General features: G+C 39.3%; 2 protein-coding genes across 3 annotated transcripts in view; one reads left to right on the top strand and one right to left on the bottom strand.

The window, feature by feature from the left end:
• Window positions 1-11006, top strand: part of slc71a1-1 (solute carrier family 71 member 1-1) — a 31357-nt gene extending 20351 nt beyond the window's left edge. The window contains exons 8-12 of the mRNA XM_085982480.1: window positions 2911-2982; window positions 5838-5950; window positions 6504-6601; window positions 7595-7758; window positions 9262-11006. Coding sequence (XP_085838606.1) covers window positions 2911-2982; window positions 5838-5950; window positions 6504-6601; window positions 7595-7758; window positions 9262-9468 — 654 coding nt within the window. The 3' untranslated portion in view covers window positions 9469-11006. The remainder of the gene's footprint in view (window positions 1-2910; window positions 2983-5837; window positions 5951-6503; window positions 6602-7594; window positions 7759-9261) is intronic.
• Window positions 11007-12815: 1809 nt separating this feature from the next.
• Window positions 12816-20645, bottom strand: part of LOC147121913 (spindle assembly abnormal protein 6 homolog) — an 84673-nt gene continuing 76843 nt past the window's right edge. For both annotated transcript variants that reach the window (XM_085982478.1, XM_085982479.1), the window contains 5 exons: window positions 17116-17249; window positions 15354-15494; window positions 14656-14759; window positions 14414-14505; window positions 12816-13980 (listed from right to left, as the gene is read on the bottom strand). In XM_085982478.1, coding sequence (XP_085838604.1) covers window positions 13874-13980; window positions 14414-14505; window positions 14656-14759; window positions 15354-15494; window positions 17116-17249 — 578 coding nt within the window. In that variant the 3' untranslated portion in view covers window positions 12816-13873. The remainder of the gene's footprint in view (window positions 13981-14413; window positions 14506-14655; window positions 14760-15353; window positions 15495-17115; window positions 17250-20645) is intronic.

The raw sequence follows: 20645 nt of genomic DNA on the forward strand, positions 1-20645 counted from the left end.
TTTGGAGGTCTATATACCACCCCCACTAACGTTTTCTTCCCCTTAGTATTTCTCAATTCTACCCATACAGATTCCACATCATCAGAGCTAATATCCTTCATTACAATTGTGTTAATCCCTTCTTTAACCAGTAATGCTACCCCACCTCCCTTTCCTTTTTGCCTATCTTTCCTGAATATCGAATACCCCTGGATGTTGAGTTCCCAGTCTTGGCCATCCTTGAGCCACGTTTCTGTAATCCCAACCAAATCATATTCGTTTACCTCTATTTGCGCAGCCAATTCATCCACCTTATTACAAATGCTCCTCGCATTAAGACACACAGCCTTCAGGCTTGTTTTTTTAACGCTCTTCGACCTATTAGAATTATTATTTACTGCGGCCACGATTGATTTAAACCGTTGATTTCTCTGACTGCCACTTTTGTTTTTCTCCTTCCTATCTTTTGCTTTTATCCTTGTTTCCCTTTCCTCTGTCTCCATGCTCAGGTTCCTAACCCCTGTTAACTAAGGTAGAAGCCCAAGGAGTTGACAGCAAATTATTGACTTGGTTAGGAAATTGGCTGAGCAGCAGGAGACGGGCAGTAGGGATATTGGGCAGGTATTCTAATTGGTAGGATGTGACTAGTGGTGTCCTGCAGGGATCTGTGTTGGGGCCTCAACTATTCATAGTACAGGAAACTTTTTTTTTATCTGGCACCGATGGGACCGGCGTGGTGCCGGTTTATCAAAAAGTCCGGATTACAGAGAGGTATAGTAAAAGGTACGAGAGCTCCATACACAGCAACAAATCCAGGCTTCCCTGTTGCTTAGCAACAGGCGCAGGAACCCCGGCCACAGACCAAGCGTTCCTGTTGCTTAGCAACAAGTGCAGGAATCCCGGTTACACAGCCACAGATCCAGGAATGGCCACTAATATGAAGTAAAACTTACCTGAACCTACTCCTGAATTTTGACGGTTAACAGAGATTTCCGGTTATTTAGGTGCCGGTAAATCAAGAGTTTCCTGTATTTATTAATGACTTGGACAATGGCATAGAAAGCCATATATCCAAATTTGCCAATGACACAAAGATAACCACCTCCCCATGACATTCAACAACATTACCATCACCGAATCCCCCACCATCAACATCCTGGGGGTCACCATTGAGAAGAAACTTAACTGGACCAGCCACATAAAATACTGTGGCAACAAGAGCAGGTCAGAGGCTAGGTATTCTGCAGCAAGTGTCTCACCTCCTGACTCCCCAAAGCCTTTCCACCATCTACAAGGCACAAGTAAGGAGTGTGATGGAATACTCTGCACTTGCCTGGATGAGTACAGCTCCAACAGCACTCAAGAAGCTCGACACCATCCAGGACAAAGCAGCTCGCTTGATTGGCGCCCCATTCACCACCTTAAACATTCACTCCCTCCACCACCAGTGTACCGTGGCTGCAGTGTGTACCATCTACAAGATGCACTGCAGCAACTCCCAAACCCGCAACCTCTTCCAACTAGAAGGACAAGGGCAGCAGGCGCATAGGAACACCACCACCTCCAAGTTCCCCTCAAGTCACACACCATCCTGACTTAGAAGTATATTGCCAATCCTTCATCGTCACTGGGTCAAAATCCTGGAACTCCCTCCCTAACAGCACTGTGGGAGTACCTTCACAACACGGACTGCAGCAGTTCAAGAAGGCAGCTCACCACCACCTTCTCAAGGGCAATTAGGGATGGGCAATAAATGCTGGCCTTGCCTGCGATGGCCACATCCCATAAAAACACATTTTAAAAAAGCGGCATTGTAGCTAGTGTAGATGAAAGCATAAAATTACAAAGGGATATCAACAGATTAAGTGAATGGGCAAAACTGTGGCAAATGGATTTTAGTGTAAGTAAATATGTGGTCATCCACTTTGGACCAAAAAAGGATAGAACAGGGTACTTTCTAAATGGAGAAAAGCATAAAAAAAAAAAAAAAAAAAAAAATGGAGGTCCAAAGAGATTTGGGGGTCCAGGTTCATAGATCATTAAAATGTCACGAACAGGTACAGAAAATAATCAAAAAGGCTAATGGAATGCTGGCCTTTATATCTAGAGGACTAGAATACAAGAGGGTAGAAGTTAAGCTGCAGCTATACAAAACCCTGGTTAGACCTCACCTGGAGTACTGTGAGCAGTTCTGGGCACCACACCTTAGGAAGGATATATTGACCTTGGATGGAGTGCAGTGTAGGTTTACCAGAATGATACCCGGACTCCAAGGGTTAAGTTACGAGGAGAGGTTACACGAATTAGGGCTGTATTCCCTAGAATTTAGAAGGTTAAGGGGTGATCTGATTGAAGTTTTCTAGATGTTAAGGGGAACAGATAGGGTCAATAGAGAGAAACTATTTCCACCGGTTGGGGATTCTCGGACTAGGGGTCATAGTCTTAAAAATTAGAGCCAGACCTTTCGGGAGTGAAGTTAGGAAACACTTCTACACACACGGTGGTAGAATTTGGAACTCTTCCGCAAATGGCAACTGATGCTAGATCAATTGTTAATTTTAAATCGGAGATTGATTGCTTTTTGTTAACCACAGGTAGTAAGGGATATGGGCCAAAGGAGGGTATGTGGAATATGGTTGCAGATCAGCCATGATCTCATTGAATGGTGGAACAGGCTTGAGGGGCTAAATGGCCCACTCCTGTTCCTATGTTCCTAGCCTATTGGTGGTGGTGGTTGTTGTCTCAATCTATGATGTTCAATTTATTCCTGGGATTTATTTTTGATATGAATATGCAGAAAATTCTACAGGAAATGAATTATTTAATTAGACAGCTATACCATTTTTTGTATCAAATGATAGTTATATAGCATTTAGATTTAACAGATTGAAAACTACAGCGCATTTAATATTTTTTTTGTTGTCCTGATAGGTCATGAGATTTTCATCAGAAAGTGTGACAGCCTTTATAGCTGTCCTTGGAATCCTGTCCATTATTGCACAAGTAAGTATCCAGTTACAGCCTCATATGGTACTTATTTTAAGAAAAACCCCATTACCGTTATATTTCACACACTATAAGTAACCATACTGAATCTTGCAAGACTGGCTCTTGTAAGGTACAGATACAATTGGCCTCCATGTTCCCAGTGAAAGGGAGTTTACATAAGCACACCCATGGCTCCTTTGATCTGAAATATGCACCTTCGTACACGTCATAAATGGGAGTAGCATGCCCTATAATTAATACCATTTCCCAAAATATTTCATGCAGGACATTGCACCCACCATGCTTTCCTGTCCATTCTGGCTAAAACTAGTAATCAAATTTATTTACAAAAATTATAATTACAGAGCAGCAAAATAATATAGAGGGAGACTATCAGTGCAAATATTTAGAAAACAGTAAAGATTCAGTCGGAGCACAATAATTTAAATATCTTCTTCAGAGAATGACCCTGAATTTGTAGTCGGTATGACGGCTCGGCTTTGAAACTGACCGCAACTTCAGGATTTTGCCACATACGCTTGCGGAAATCCCGAAGTTGCGGTCTGTCAATGACGACTCCGAAACTGGTTGCGCTGTAACCCCCCACCCCGAAATGGTGCCGGTAATCAGTGAAATCTCGTAAATCATTGGAACTGATGAGAACTTCTAAGTACGCTGTTAAATTCCCCACTAAAAGTTAGACCCAAAGGGATGAGGTGCAACCGGGGTTTTATCAGCGTATTGACTGCTAAACAAATGTTAAGGGCGTGGAAAACTAATTTTGTGCAATGTGAAATTTGTCCATTTTAATTAAAATTAAAATTTTAAACAAACTTTTCAAAAAATGTTAATTTTTTTAAAGTTTGTGCATTTTTATTTTAGGTTTGCCTTTTCCCCATGTGAGAACCTCAATCTTTTGCGCTCTCTAACTCTTTTAAAAAGTTAGAATTAAAAGGGCTTACTCACTTCCTTGTTTGCTGTCTGAGAATTCTGCCTTTTGATTGGCTACTTAGACAGCCTGTTGATGTCACAGAATTTCACACAAGGGGATCCCCATTAAGTTCCATTGAATTGAATTCAAGGTCGGAAAACCCGAAGTTCTGGACACGGATTGCGAGATCCTTGTATGAAGTGTATTTTGGGGCCATCAGCGAACGCCTTTGCTTTGCTGCTGACCACAAATTCAGGGCCAATATTTCTTACTATATGTAATAATCTGCAAGGCTTTTGGAGGACACGGACTTTCATAAACATCCTGATGTCGTGCTTATGTGTGGGTAAAAAATAGACCTGCCATGGCTACCAGGAGTCCAGCTATCATCTTCGACACCAATGAAAACTGAACTGACGACACAGCAAACAAAACACCTCATACAAAATCTCTGGGTGTCCAGGGCACAATACAGCACACAAGATTAAATGAATTCTCTCAATTTGGCAGGAAATTATATTATTTATTTACTTTTATTATTCAGAGTGTGAACAGCAGCCCTTGGCTAGTTGGTTTCAATTTCTTTTGACACTTGCTTGGTTCTGTGAGTAACTCCAGAGTGTTTGACTGGCATCTGCCAGTTTCACAGATGTTCAACATTTCAAAGACCTAAGCTACTATCCCAACCAAACTTAGATTCTGATCAGACAGTGCCATTAGCGGCCTTCCTTGTAGCTAACAGCTATCTCCAGATAATAGTTGTGTAATGTCTTTCCTTCTCACAAAGAATTAAAAAAATATTTTTAAGAATCCAGCTAACAGAAGTTTATTTTAAATTCACAATATGCTGGATGGTCTAAAACTTCATATAAAACTATATAATGATGAGCAAGACTGAACATTGCTTTTGCCATCTTACTATCATCAGATATTTTCCCTATGTTAGTATCTGGTTGGGGATACAGCAGCTTCCTGGGCAGCCTCTGCTGTTAATGAGGTAGTCCCTAGGAGATGGATAAAAGCGGAGATCAAATTTTCCTCAGATTCCCTTTCCTATCCCTACTCGAAGGAACTTCTTTGGATGCTTTGGGATTGAAAACTCAACCTGTAGGGAATCTTGGATACTAGCTTTTATTCTCCCACTTGTGGCATGGTGTGTTTACATCATTGAATCTCCTTTGGCATTTAATATTTCTAAGTACCACGTCATTCAAAATGCTGAAGTTCACACTCTTGCATGTAAAAGTTATGCACATAGGTCATCCCTGTGCTTTCCAACCTCTACTGTCTCTCCATGCCATGACAAATTGACTTCAAGATCCTTGTCCTTGTTTTCAAATCACTCTGTGCCTTGCCTAACCTCACCCCATCCTACCATTACAATCTGCTGCAGCCACATGTTCCAGTACACATTTTGTCATTTAATCTCTCCTGCCTTCCACCCTATTACAGACCTTCCCTTTTATTCTTTCTTCCCCCCTCCCCTTTTCCTGCCTCTGCACTTGCTTAAAACACCATTCTATCTCTAACTTTTTCCAGTTCTGACAAAAGGTCATCGACTCTGTTTCTCTTCCCACAGATGCTGCCTGACCTGTTGCGTAATCCAGCATTATGTTTGTATTCCAGTACACATATTCTACTCCTCGTTTCCTTGTCCCGCTGCTCTACCATCGATGGTCACTTTTTCAGCCACTACACCCTTGCCCTCTGGAACTCTCCGATACCTTTGTCTTGCCACCTCCCTACTTTCAGACCCTCTGAAAAACATTTCTCCAATAATGCCTTTGCTCCCTCCCCCACCTTATCCATTTTCTCCTTTCCCCTCCTGAATGGTATTCGCCAATGTTTTCCTGTGTGAGAGGAGCACTCAAGAAATGTAATTTGTTGAAACTGTTGATCTAAAAATAGTGTTTAAAAGTTATCTGCATTTCCTTTTCAGACAGCGGTTTTGAGTTTGCTGATGAGATCCATTGGGAACAAAAACACTATTCTGCTTGGGTTGGGATTCCAGATGTTGCAGTTGGCCTGGTATGGCTTTGGCTCTGAGCCTTGGTATGTCATTTGAATCTTTTCTCTTGAGATTTTAATAATCATTATATACCATTTTAAATAGACCTGCATACTGTGTTTAGAATTATCATGTATTTATATTTTTCTCTCATCACAATGTTAAAATGGAAATCCATTGCGATTGTGAAAAAATAACTTTTCTCCATCTTAAAAGTTATTCTATTTCAAGCAGTGATATTTTTGTATGTATGAAATATATTGTCATTTGTATTGTGACAATACAAATTGTATTTGCTTTCTGGTGTGTCCTGTACCATTTGCCTCTTAAGGTTAATGTGTCACTTTTTAGTCTCGAGATACTAGATGAGCAAATTGTTTAAAATGATAGAGATGAGACATAGTGTCACTTTTTTTGCAGTAGAATTGCATCTTTTTTTAACATGGAAATAGCCTCTTCAATCCAGTTAGTGTTGTTGATCTTCCACTGAGAAATGGTCCTAATGTCATATGCCCTCCCTGTTCCCATGTCCTTTTATCCCCTTTCCTTTACTATTGTGGAGCCTAACTACGTAACATTAATGTGCATTGACTGTAGGATGATGTGGGCAGCAGGAGCAGTGGCAGCCATGTCCAGTATTACTTTCCCAGCAGTGAGTGCATTGGTGTCAAGGAATGCTGATCTAGATCAACAAGGTAAAGCTTTTCCTTCTGTAGGAATCGGTGCTGTGGAATTAGAAGAAATAAAAGTTCTGTTGCTGGTGACTCCAGTTTACGGTTTAATATGGGCTCCTTTTTATTGATCCAGGATACTTTTCGAAAATATGGAGTAACTTTCATAGTCCTTTTCATTCATCGGACAATATGTTTTAAAATTCAGAATGCCAACTTCTAAAGTGTGTGCAGAAATTTTAATTTGACTTTGCTGGGGATATTTACCTTTCAATTAGAGGAACACATGCTCAATCTTTTCCCCCAGAGTTTGTAGGTGCCATTGTGACACAAATGTGGATTTCTGTTACCAGTGAACGGTGTACAGTTCTTCTCATGTAAATACTAGATTTTTTAACTGTAGTGTGGTCTAGAATAGGTTTTTAACTTCCATGTAATGCTAGCTATTGCTTTTTACATTGATGATGTGCCGTTGACGACAGGTGCCCGATACTCGCACATTATCTGCTTTAAAGGAAGTGAATTCTATGCCTTCGACCTATCATAGGTTCTGAAAGCTGCAGTCAGAGGCAGCACAAAACACGGCTGCCCAAAGTCTAGTGGCAAACTGGTTTCGGAAGCCAAGTTTTAAAAAAAATTTGAAGTGAGGATTATTTTTCTACCAGTCTTTAGCTTGGTTTACATTTCATTAATAAGGGATGTGCTCTGTAATGTATCATATCTCTCTCACTCACTCCCTTTTGCATCATGCACCAAAATGGCACATTTTGTTACAAATGCAAAACATCCTTTTTCTTAAAAGAAAAGGAACCTGCACTTTAATGACCTCTAATTGATCTCAGCTCAGATTACAAGCAGCTACATTTATCTGGATTTCCACAGGGAATAGTTCAGCACTGGCAAAATGTGGCTTGAGTTAATCTGTAATATGATCGCCGTTGAGCGAAACAGTCACTTTTCATTTAAAAAAGAGATAATGTTTCGTTTGAACACTAACTCAGTTACGATTGTTTGTAGGTGTTGTTCAAGGAATGGTCACAGGAATTAGAGGGCTGTGTAATGGCCTGGGGCCAGCTCTATATGGATTTATATTCTATATTTTTCACGTGGAACTAAATGAAGTACCAGAGAATGATGCCGGATCACCTGACAGTAGGAGGGCAGACAGCCATTCTCAGCAGGTAGGGTGTGAGTGTTTGTACCAGGTATTTACTTGGCAACTTGCTTTACACTGCTAAATCTGTTACGCTAAAACAGTGTTCATCTATAGTGTTAGTGCTTGCATTAAACAATGTTGAATAGTTCAGATTCCTGCCTCTCTCATTTCACATTGCTGAGTGTCCTATAGATGTATTTTTATTTTATGTACATGTGGACGTGAATGCTTCAAATACTTTTGTTTAATGTACACTAGGTAAGAGTGGAGAGGTGTGAGCACAGATTTACCCTTGTACTGCCGTGCCTTTAAATGTGTCGATCTGCGAGTGGCAGTGGTAATTGAAGATTGTATTTGCTAAATTGGGTCTGCTCTGAACTCCACTAGGTTTTTCATTTGGAGTTTTTGAATGGCCATTGTAAGAATATGGGGAACTTGTTATCTTAACACACAAAGCTAAAAAAACTCAGGTTTGCAACCTTTGCCACACCACAGGTGAGTTTACTTGTCCAGAATAGGAGGCTGCTGCCATGTTTATTCATCCAGCAGCAGCCCTTTCATCCTGCTTTATAGCTTTTTGTCTGGTGCTGGTTTGTAGCTGATGGAAACCTAGCATTTTATCAATTGCTTCCACTTTCAAAGTGGGAATCCTAAAGCAGAAAACATGTTCAAAGGTTTTTTTTTTAAGAGTAATGAGGGGGTTCCAGGTGATCCCAGAGTTCCTCTGATTTCTCTGTTTGTCTGGATATTGTTATTTCTGTTGCTGTGTACTTTAAAATAAACTTAAATTCCAGCAGTTTTCTTTTTGTTAGCTGACACTATATCTGTCAGAAGTTAGGGCAGGAGCTCCCTGGGACTGTCAGTATTTAAAGGGACTGCACGGGCCAAAAAGAAATTAGAGGGAACATTGTCCTCCATACTGTCAAAATCATTGGATTAGGTGGGGGAATGAGAATGAAGGGGAAGTGAAGACTGGGAGAAGGAGGTGTTTTAATTTTTTTTTTCCCCTGCCAATTTTCTCCCTTTCTGAAGATGCTGATTCTTTGCTTGGTTGCAGTTCTATAAGTGCCAGTCACACTTTAAGACCGGCATTGTACATCAACAGGCTATTTGACTGCGGGGGGTAAAAGAGTGGGCAGAATCGCAGCAAAGCTAGATCTTGGCTCCAGTTGCTCTCCACAAAAGGCACTCCAGATTCTAATGAGGGTGAACCCATGCTGATTTCTCTTTTCCCCCCCCCCCCCCGGCCTTCCTAACCTAAATCTGAGGATAATTGTAGAGCATTTACTACTGTCCCATCTGATATCTGTTAATTCCACAGAATGTTAATCAATTCTGGGACCTACCAAGTCACTGGCTCAGCTACTCTCTGGCTTAAATAGCTGAGCCATGTGGAGACTAAAGCTATTTTTATGTTTTCATGGGTTACTATCCTAGTAATAACACCACTCCTGATGTCCAAGTAGCTTTATTAGTGTAGTGATGTTTGCATTTTTCCCATGTTTTAAAACATTTTTCTTTTAAACAGAGTTCAATAATTCCTGGACCACCATTCTTATTTGGAGCATGCTCAGTGTTGCTGGCTTTGCTTGTTGCCTTGTTCATCCCAGAGTATAGAAACATGTCTTTAAGATCCAGCAACTGGAAGAAACATGCTAGTAGCCACGGCCATCCACACAGTCCACAAGTCCCTGCTGAAGCCAAAGAACCTCTACTTCAGGACACTAGTGTATGATGACAGGACGCAGTTTGTTCCAGTACCCACAGTGACTTCTGATGAACACTGAAAACGTACTGGGTACAGTTTTTTTTTAAAAATCTCAGATTGTGGTGTTGACCTACAAACAATATAGGATTTTCTGAATCCAGTAATCTGGGCATTGCAACTCAGGATTGTATTGATCCCTTCAAGAAGACAAACTTGTTGCAGGAGTGCAGTTATGATATCAGGAGGTCTACATTATTAGAAGTGAACAAGCCTTCAAGAAGCAAAGTGACTAAAGTATTTACTAAAACAAGCCCTGGGAGGCTTATTTTATTGGTGAGGATTTATGACTTGATGCTACTCCCAGTCCATGTGACATGGCTGAAAATGTATTTTGTGCCATGTAAAAAAAAATCATTAAACACAGTGTGTTAGTGTAGCTCTGCTTTATTTAAAGGTGTAATGAATATTAGTGATTGACCTAGATATAAAACGGTGGTCAGTCCATACCCCTATGCTGGAGGTGTTTTGCTGTATATGGCTCTAGACTCATATCCTATGTCCCAGTGGGACGGGTAAGGAGAATTTGTGCAACATCCATTTTGAGCATTACTGTGGAAGCCAGGGTGGTTAGATACTTAAGCCTTAATGTTGTAGAAGCACTTGAACACACATTGAAAGCTGGTTGTGTCATTTTATCTGCAAGACAAGAAAAAATATTCGAGGCCGCATGACAATTAGATATAAAATTAAAACACTGCATGTAATCCTTTTTCTTTCCAGTATTTACCCAGAATATGTCACAAACAAACTTTTAAACTAGCTTTGAGAGTTCAGCTATTTCATTCAGCCACTTCATCTTGAGTATCATGTTAATGAGAATATTTCAGACTGGGATTGGTGCTGGAATGCCTTACTGTCATAGCCTGAGTGAAATGTGTACTCTTTTTCAATTTGCTTCAGCAAGCTAGTCTAAAAGGCAGTTTGTCTTGAAAATGCTAGTAGTTGAATGTTTACTAGGAGCATTGTTAGTAATGGGTTTTGTCATTTAAATCAAACATTTTTAATGCCACCCTTTCTATGCCTTTTTAAGTTTTGTTTTCTATACTTTTATAGCTGTTGTAATGAATGGTATTTATTTAACTTCAACCCAAGTTGTACTGATCAAAACATGTAACTTCAAACCTACAGCCTTGAAAATTACATTATTTTGTATGTTAGAATGTCCTCTTAATATAGTGGCCTTTTTAGCAATATGATCCATTTTGTGGTAAATAGAAATAAAGTTAATCACAGTACCAAATTTGCAACATTCAATGGCAGATACTGACTTTCTTAAATTGCCTGTGGTTATTTGAAATGTAACAAAAACATTGTATTGCTTTGTGTAAAATAATGTCAAACATCTATAAAGTAACTCCTGAAAATGTACATTTCATTCTGTGGTGTCTATTATTTTGCTTAATGCCTTGTTTTACTTGGATCTGATGACCATAAGATAAATAAACTCAAACAATGTAAATATGTCATTGTTGTTTAGTTTAATAAAGCTAAATATTTTAAGTTAAGCATTTGTCATTGTTTCTAACTTGTCTACCGTTATGAACTGTCCCAGGTAATTCATTAAAAAAAAGGCATCTACTGCTGTTCACTCACTAAAGCTAGTTCAAAACTTGTGTGAATCTTTTCTAAATTTTCATAGTTCTCTTGCTATCTCCTAAAATCAAAGCTGGCCACTGGCTTGGTTGGTGCTCCATCGTGCTCTACAATTTAGGCATTGTTTTATCAATGTTTAGAGTTAAGGCTATGCTCATCAGTGAGACCTCTGGTGATGGTGTTACTGCTCTGACTTGAGATTTGTGCCTCAGAACTCATCCCTATCCTATACCATCTTTTCAGTCATTGCCCTTATGTCTGTACTTTCTAAAAGTTCTGGAAGTTGCTGTTTATTGAAACTATCCATCATCGTAATTATACCTATGTTGCACACCCAGAACTCTGCCCTTGAACACTTTGATTCACGTATAATTTACATTGGACATCCCCCTGCTGAATTCTTTGAAAATTGTTTCAGGTCTTTTGGAACTCTAGCCAACAGCAACCACCTCTTGCTATACCCTACTCATTCTTAATATTAGCATAACATTTTGAATGCCTGGGCATAACAACCAGGCTGCTAGCCAACAATGAAAATTGACCCATCACCACTTTTACATGCAGAATATGAAAAAGCAAATTCTGACATGCACTGAACATACCACCCACCACCTGTGGAACTATGGCTAAATAAGGTACATTAGTATGCACTTTAGATGCATTAGTACACCCCTTCACTCAGTTAAGGGACTCAACAGCTTTTCTTCGCTTTCAATCCCATGGTAGTACTCTTTCAGTCAGGAAGTTGTGGGTTCAAGTACCACTCTACCCCTTGAGCACATAATCTAGGCTGACACTTCAGTGCTGTAGAAGAAGGAGTGCTGCCTTTCAGATGATGTTGGATCCCATCAACTTTCTCAGGTGGATGTAAAAGATCCCATGGCACTGTTCAAAGAGCAGGGGAGTTCTCCTGGTGTCCCAGTCAACATTTATCCCTCAACCAACAAAACCAAAAGCAGATTAACTTGTCATTGTGGGAAATTTCAAAAGTAACTCCGATGACTATAAAGCACTTTGATGTCCTCAGGACATCCCAAAGATACTACATAAATGCACATTCTTCTTTCAGCTATGGCTCAGTTGGTAGCACCCTCACTTCTGAGTCAGAAGGTTGTGGGTTCACGTCCCACTCTAGAGACTTGAGCACAAAATCTAGGCTGACACTCCAATGCAGTACTGAGGGAGTGCTGCACTGTTGGATGAGACATTAAATCAAGGCCCTATCTGCTCCATCAGGTGGATGTAAAAGATTCCATGGCACTATTTTGAAGGGGAGTTATCCCTGGTGTCTTGGCCAATATTTATCCCTCAATCAACATCACTAAAACAAATCATCTGGTCATTATCACATTGCTGTTTGTGGGAGCTTGCTGCGCGCAAATTGGCTGCCACGTTTCCTACATTACAACAATGGCTACACTTCAAAAAGTACTTCATTAGTGATAAATTATGTCCAGTGGTTGTGAAAGGCACTATATAAATTGCAAGTCTTTCTTTACAAACCTACTAAGCAGAGCTCTGTAGGTGCAGGCAACCTCAAGACTCACTGCAATAGGATGTCACCTTCCATGCCAGACCTGGGTAAAGCATCCAAGCACAACTATGCAAGAAACCTAACCTGAATTATGCAACATAAAGGAAATGCTAATTGTGCCATTGCCCAAGGTACAGATTTTCATATATGCGGAGCTAATAATAGAAAGGTAAAAGAACCAAGTGAATACTAGTATAAACATAGTATTTATTTAACATAGTTCTTATCGGGTATTACTGGATACAATGAATTCAATGCCATTTGTAAGAAATAATAAATCTTTTTGCTTAAATTATTTACATTCTTTATACATTTTCATAATGGCATACATTTGTATTTAATACCAGTAATGTCAAACTTGACACTGATTGTAAGCTGTATAAACGTTTTTCCACACCAAATTTGAAAACCGAATATACGTGACAGGTAAAGCTATATTATCAGCGTTAGGTCTCCAACAAAAGTCAAACACTGCATTTTTGATAGGACTTTTGACCAAAATGTTATTTCCAGAATTTCTCCTTTATTGACCTGAAGTGTGTAGATTTTCCTTTAACAGACCCTGATTATAAAGTTAATTTAATTTGTATTCAAAATCTATTCCCCAAGATCAGGTTTTTCATGTGCAGCTTCAGGCCACCTCATCCCTCTGTCCAGCCTTCACTAGCAAAAAAAATAATTTTACAATCTGAAAGCTGACCCCAATTGGGGATGGGGAGAAGGAAAGAGAGCCAACAATCTTATGAGTTATCTCCCTTGCAGAGAGAGAGAGAGAGAAATAAGTGCTGGTGAGGACTTGTGCAATCTGTGGCCACTATATAAATATTGACATCTCATGGCACTATAGATCTGCTGTTGCAAATGGTTTTTATCTTGTTCTGAGGTTAATCTATTAGTAAATTGGAATCACTGCATATTACCTCATCCTTAGGTTGAATTAGAATGACCAGAAAGAAAAAATGATAAGTAGAGTTTACAAAACACACACACTACACACCTTGCCTTACCATGAGCCAATGGTAATATATTCCCCGTGGGTTTTTCCATAATTGCCAAATCGCATGTGCAATACAAACAGCTATAGCTTAAACCATCATTAGCTTTGAAGAAATTGATCAGTTGATCACTGCAATTTCTTCAATCAGTCCAAATATGTTGTCTCAATACTGGTTAGTGCAGTTCACAATAACTGTAATTATGGTGTGGTGGGGGCTGATGAACCTACCACCAAAAATTACTTCAGGATCAAGATGGTTCCAGTTCTTGTCCACAGAAGTAGGCAGATGCTAGAGGAAGTTGTCCACATTTAGTCGTTTGTGCCCCTATTGTAGATAGGGATGATTTCTGGCATTCTAACAAAATAAAAATATACTTGATAATTGAACTAAGAACATTTAGTACTATCTGTAAATTCTTCTACATAAAGAATGGCTTTCACTGCTAATAGAAACTCATGCATACATCTAAAATAATTTTAACGTTGAGTATGTGCCATTATTATTAGCCACTATCAAATGTTTTAGTTTTCCCCCTGTTATAATGCAAGTAGTGCTTTTTCTAGTCAAACCTTAAAATAAAGGTTCAAAGTGCAAATTAACATTGGCATCAAAATTACACAAAAGATCAATAAAACATAGCATTAAAGTCAAAGCCATTATGAATGGCTGTATCGAGTTAACTGGGAAAGCTTTAAAAGGCCCAGAATCAAAGGGTTTAGATTCAAATATTTAAGTAAGGACACTGATCACATCACATGTTATGTTTGCCATGAAATACTGTTCCTACCTGAACTGAATGTATTGTGAACAGAGAGTCCTCGCAGAGGGATGCTGTCTTGTCGCTGCTTAAAATACTTTGATTCTAAACCACTAACTTTGCTATAAAGAGGAAGAAAAGGAGAGTCAATCTGAAGGCTGCTAATCATTAAAAAAAATATGGGGTAAGGATTGACCAAAATGTAAATATGGTTATTTTATTACTAAGATGTAATCATAAATGCCAATAAATGGCATTGCCCACCAACGCACTTTTCTTTGTCTGATGAAAGAGCTGTGCATAATCCCACTGGCAGTCTTGGTTTTGAAGTCATTGATGGTATATTTGTTTTTGAAAATTGAGAGTTAAATTGAACCTGTCAAAAATGAACAACATTTTTGATTGTGGCAGATGTAATGGTCACAAATGAAAAAATAATCTAGTTAAGGCCAAAATTTAATACAGAATTTTAGACTAAAATAAAATCAGTTATTTGGAGGTCAGGAATAATTTGATAGAGTGGGCTTTTATTTCCACAAAGATTCTCCCACTCATCCACCGAAAGAGCCATGAAAACACCAGAAAAATAGTGTAATTGCGGTTTACGCTTTTTGTCCGGGGATTCCGTGGCTCTTCCATTGAATTTATGTAGGATGAGTGGGAGAAAGCCGACAGAAATTTACCCTCGCACAACTAGAGCAAACAAAATTCAAATGTGTCATATATTTGATTTATTTATTCTTAACATAACAGCACCTTAATCCAGCAAGATTTTGACATCTTTAAGATACATTTTATTCACAATATATAATTTTCTTTTCTATGAATCTAATTCTAAGTTTAATGCATTTCAATTTCCTTCTAAATTAAGATTAAAATGGTTCCGTATACTGAGTGCATTTTCCTGGATTCTGCCACACAATATAAGTGACACATCAACCAAAAACTGAAAAAAAGCAAAGATGCCTGCCTTTGGTCCTAAGCTGTGCTCATTTGACACAACATAGTGTGGCTTCATACTACTGGCTGTAAACTGTTGTGGAAAGGCCGACATCACAGAGGTAACTGGATAGCTGGTTCCAGAAAAAATTAAAAAAGGATTTTTCTCCGACTGCAATAAATGAAGGAACAAAGTGTCACATTAACTATTCCAAATATCACTGACAAACTCACATGTTTAAATCATGCTGAATTGTACAATCTAGAACTTCAAAATACTGTACATAATATAGTGCATCAGGTTCAAAACCAATAGTATAACTACAACACCGGATTCTCTATTCATCATCTAGCGTAATGGCATCACTGGAGTTTTGCTTACAAGCAATTATGTTAAGTGCTTAAAAAAAAACTGAAATGATACAAGAGTTCCTGAATAATAGTTTTCTTTTTGGTAAAACAAAAAACAGTATTACTCACAAAGTACTGTTCTTTCTGATTTGAAGTTTTAAAACTTTTAAACAAAAGCAGTCCTTCTTGTTCCCCAAAACTCAGTTGCTAAAGGCAGCATGTAAAAGCCATATAGTCCAGAATCTACATTGTCTTCTGTAAAGAATGAAGGAAAATGGGACAGGTGGGAGCATTGCGTCAAATCCTCGTCCATTAAAAAATGACCAACGATATTTTCCTCCACCTCTTGGATGATAACTGCAGCCACCCTTCTATTGCCATTCCTGCCACATCTAAATGACATTAAGTGGGCAGGACTTGAGCAACCAGTGGATTTCCCTCTGTTTCTGCTTCTTCTCCACTGATCAGAGGGAGGACCTGCATAAAAGAGGCACTGGGGCAGTGAGAATCAATTGGAATGGACTCTTATGGAACTACCGGAAGCGTTCTGGCCACTCTTGCTTCTTCCCACTCCTCCAACTTCCCTTCATGTGTAGCTGGACTCATACAGAGACAATGGCGAGTTTGAACCCTTCATATTTTGGAGGTTGCTACTCCCTTTAAATTTTACCCTGTCCATTTCAGCCACTGCAATGAGTGAGCTATAAAACCCGAGGATATCCCTCCTCCACAGAGGCAGAGTCTCACTAAAGAGCACTGGGAGTTCCCAGTCAATACTTAACTAACCCTGATCCAGGAAATTGGGACAGAATCAAATAGTGGGCAGAAGTCCCATTTGCAACAAGAAACGCAAATGGAAGGAAAATCCAGCAAGTCCTCGGTTTATTTTCCAGTTTGTGCTGAAGTAGCCGATCTCAGCACGATAGCAGTAGGTGCACTACTATTGCCTCGAGCACCCCTGGGCAATGGAGGGGAATAAAAAAAGCCAGGGTTACGTGTCATATGAAGCTGCTAGTGACTCCTGATGGAAAGTGCACATGTTAGAGCAGGATGGAGGTTGGATGTTATGCCCCATGACACCATCAAGAACTAAACAGGAATAATGGTCATGAGGCAGGACGTTGTTGGGAATCAGTGGAACTATCTTCTAATAAGGAGTCAATGCCTTCAGGGGTGGAGAGGTGAAATTTTGCCAGAAAAAACAGGGAAAAAACAATTTACTCTGCTTCTAGCATTAAAACTATGGTTTGCATGTCTTTCTGCAGAAACATTTCCCATCACTGCTATAACACAATTAAGAAACACTGACTGCTGAAATCACACTGCTTTGTAATCCTCACACTTGAACTCTAAATACGCAAGAATGCTTTTAAATGATGACTCAATTAGAAGCATGTATCTTTAGATCATAATTGGTACATTAAAAGCATCAATGTCCTTACTATATTGTGATGTACAGTTTCTCTCTTGAAGATACCATTACTTCCAGAAGCACAAACTATCCCAGATGTTCCCATTATCTCTTTCTTCCTCATCATTTGGTTTTCATTAAGCTGTTTGTTGAGCCATGTAATCACTTAAGGACGAGAAAAAAGTAAGTTAGATACCAAAAAAAATGTTTCTGTAAACTGTCAATTTCACACAAGGAAAATGAAATTCTTTATTGCTTGCCGAAAATGTATTTTTCTTTCTTCTGTCATGAGTCTCCCCACACACATACATGTACACTCCCCCTGGCTAAGATGCAACGCAATCTCAGATCTCAGACAATGCTGCTTCTTGACTCAGCTCCTTGATCCTGCAGCATGTACAAGATACCCCATTAATTTTATCTCCCCCTCTCTCTTCTCTTGTCCTCTACCCTCCCCTCTCAACCTCTTCCTGTGCCACCTTGCAACTGGCTACATAAAACATTCTGGGCTAATATTAATACTTAGCAACTAAATCCAGTGCAAATAATAATACAATGCAACACTGAAACTGCGATTAGTCCTGCAGCCTTATTTTAAAACCCTGATCTTACTATCCTTTATTGCCTGCCCAAACTGTATTTTTCTTGAGTAGAGTAACAGTCAGAAATTGCACTTTTGGCACTACAAGTAAAGGGAAAAGTAAAAGATCTGAACTGATTAAACCAGGAGAGAGAAATAAGAAACATGTGGGTAAAACATTACAGCTGAAGGACAGGTTAGGGTGTGTGGCCCAAATAAGCGTTCTTTATGCAAACACATGGAGTATAAGGAATAAATTGAATGAACTGCAGGTGCAAATTCAACTTCGAGGACATGACATGGTAGACATTACTGAGAAATGGCTGCAAGCCGGTCAGGACTGGGAATTAAATATACATGGTTATAAGGTCTACAGGAAAGATAGGCAAAATGGTAGCAGGGGAGGAGTCGCCTTAGTGATTAAGGATGAAATCACTTCAATGGTAAAAGAGGATATAACGAGAGGTAAGCAGGCAGTGGGGACTTTATGGGTAGAATTAAGAGATAGGAAAGGATTTAAAACTTTAGTGGGAGTTGTGTATAGACCCCCTGGTAGCAGCTGTGAAGTGCTGGATTGTATAAATGCAGAGGCTAGACAAGCATGTAGCAAAGGCAGAGTGGTTTTAATGGGGTATTTTAACTTTCATATAGATTGGGATAAGCAGACTAGCACCTGTCAGAAAGGTAGTGAATTTCGTGAGTGTGTCCGGGATAGTTTTCTGCAACAATATGTCCTAAAAGCAACAAGGGGCATGCCATATTAGATTTAGTAATGAGTAATGAGCCAGATTTAGTTAATAGCCTAACGGTGCATGAAAATGTATCTAATAGCAATCATAACATGATCGAGTTCAACGTTGTGTTTGAAAGAGAGAAACGAGAAACAGCTACTAAGATTCTAGATTTAGGTATGGCCGACTTCAACGGGATGAGACAGAGACTGTCCACAGTAAACTGGGCAAATCTGTTAATGGGCAAAACGACAGATGATCAGTGGGAGGTGTTCAAAAAAGCATTTAACGTGATACAGAATCAGTTTATACCCGAGGGACAAGAGCTCTACTTGCCAAAAAAAGCCATGGATGACTAAAGAGGTAAGAGACAGCATAAAACTAAAAGTAATAGCATACAAAAATGCAAAAAATAGCACAGATCCTGGTGAATAGGAAAGATACAAAGAACAGCAAAGGGTCACAAAACAGATAGTAAGAGCTACAAAAAGGGAGTATGAAAAGAAACTTGCAAGGGATATCAAAATCAACACAAATTTTTTTTACAATTATATTAGGAAAAAGAGGGTGTCAGGAGCAATGTTGGCCCCTGGAAAACTGATATCGGTGATATTGTCAATGATAATAAGGAAATGGCGGACATGTTGAATAATTACTTTGCGTCAGTATTTACAGTTGAGGAAGAGGATAGCATGCCGCAAATCCCAAGGAAACTAATATTGAATCAGGGACAGGGACTCAATAAAATTAATGCAAGTAAAATAACAGTAATGAAGAAAATAATGACACTAAAGAGTGACAAATCCCCTAGACCAGATGGTTTCCATCCCAGGGTTTTAAAGGAAATAGGTGAGCACATTGCAGATGCCACAATTATAATCTTCTAAAGTTCTCTTGATTCAGGAACTGTTCCTTTGGATTGGAAAATTGTGCAAGTCACTCCACTATTTAAGAATGGCGAGAGGGAAACCAAGGAATTATATACCAGTTAGCCTAACATCTGTTGTCGGGAAATTACTAAAGTCTATAATTAAGGATAATTAAAACGTCCCTCATAAGAGACTGTTAATTAAGGTAGAAGCCCATGGAATTGAAGGCAAATTACTGACCTGGTTAAGAAATTGGCTGAGCAGCAGGAGACAAGAGTAGGGATATTGGGCAGGTATTCTAATTGGCAGGATGACTAGTGATGTCCCGCAGGGATCTGTGTTAGGGCCTCAACTATTCACAGTATTAATTAACAACTTAGATGATGGCATAGAGAGCCATATATCCAAATTTGCCGATGACACAAAGATAAGTGATACTGTAGGCAGTGTTGATGAAAGCATAAAATTACAAAGCGATATCAATAGATTAAGTAAATGGGAAAAACTGTGGCAAATGGATTTCAATGTAGACAAATGTCAGGTCACTTTGGACCTAAAAAGGATAGAACAGGGTACTTTCTAAATGGAGAAAAGCTAAAACAGTGGAGGTCCAAAGAGACTTGGGGGGTCCAGGTTCATAGATCATTAAAACATCATGAACAGGTACAGAAAATAATCAAAAAGGCTAATGGAATGCTGGCCTTTATATCTACAGGACTAGAATATAAGGGGATAGAAGTTATGCTACAGCTATACAAAGCCCTGGTTAGATCACACCTGGTGTACTATAAGCAGTTCTGGGCACCACACCTTAGGAAGGATATATTGGCCTTGGAAGTGCAGTGGAGGTTTACCAGAATGATACCCGAACTCCAAGGTTTAAATTACGATTACATAAATTAGGGTAGTATTCCTTAGAATTTAGAAAGTTAAGGGGTGATTTGATCGAAATTTTCAAGATATTAAGGGGAACAGATAGGGTAGATAGAGATAAACGCTTCCGGGGCGCTACTTTTAGCGCCCTGGCGAGGCTGGCGCCCCAAACGGGGCTATACTCAATTTCTCCCCCAATATAGCCTGCTTTTGTGTGGTGGACAAACCTCTAACTTGCTACGGCCAAGTGGCAGAATGTGCAAGAAAAGCCACTGATTTTCTCTACCTTTCTATGATGCCCCCCACCCCAGTGAAGAATAGTCAGCCTAGTTTCTTCCTGTACCATCTCACATCTTGCTAAATACATAAAACTTATTGGCCCAGATTTTGCAGTCAGTGGCAAAGTGATGGTGCTCGCCTCTGACCTTGAAGAAAGCTGCCCACATTACTAGTATGAAATACAAATGTATGCCGCTATGAAAATGTATAAAGAATGTAATTATTCCCA

Source organism: Somniosus microcephalus, chromosome 3 (genome assembly GCF_052327205.1).
Source record: "Somniosus microcephalus isolate GS21.2 chromosome 3, FLI_Smic_1.0, whole genome shotgun sequence".
NCBI lineage: Eukaryota > Metazoa > Chordata > Chondrichthyes > Squaliformes > Somniosidae > Somniosus > Somniosus microcephalus.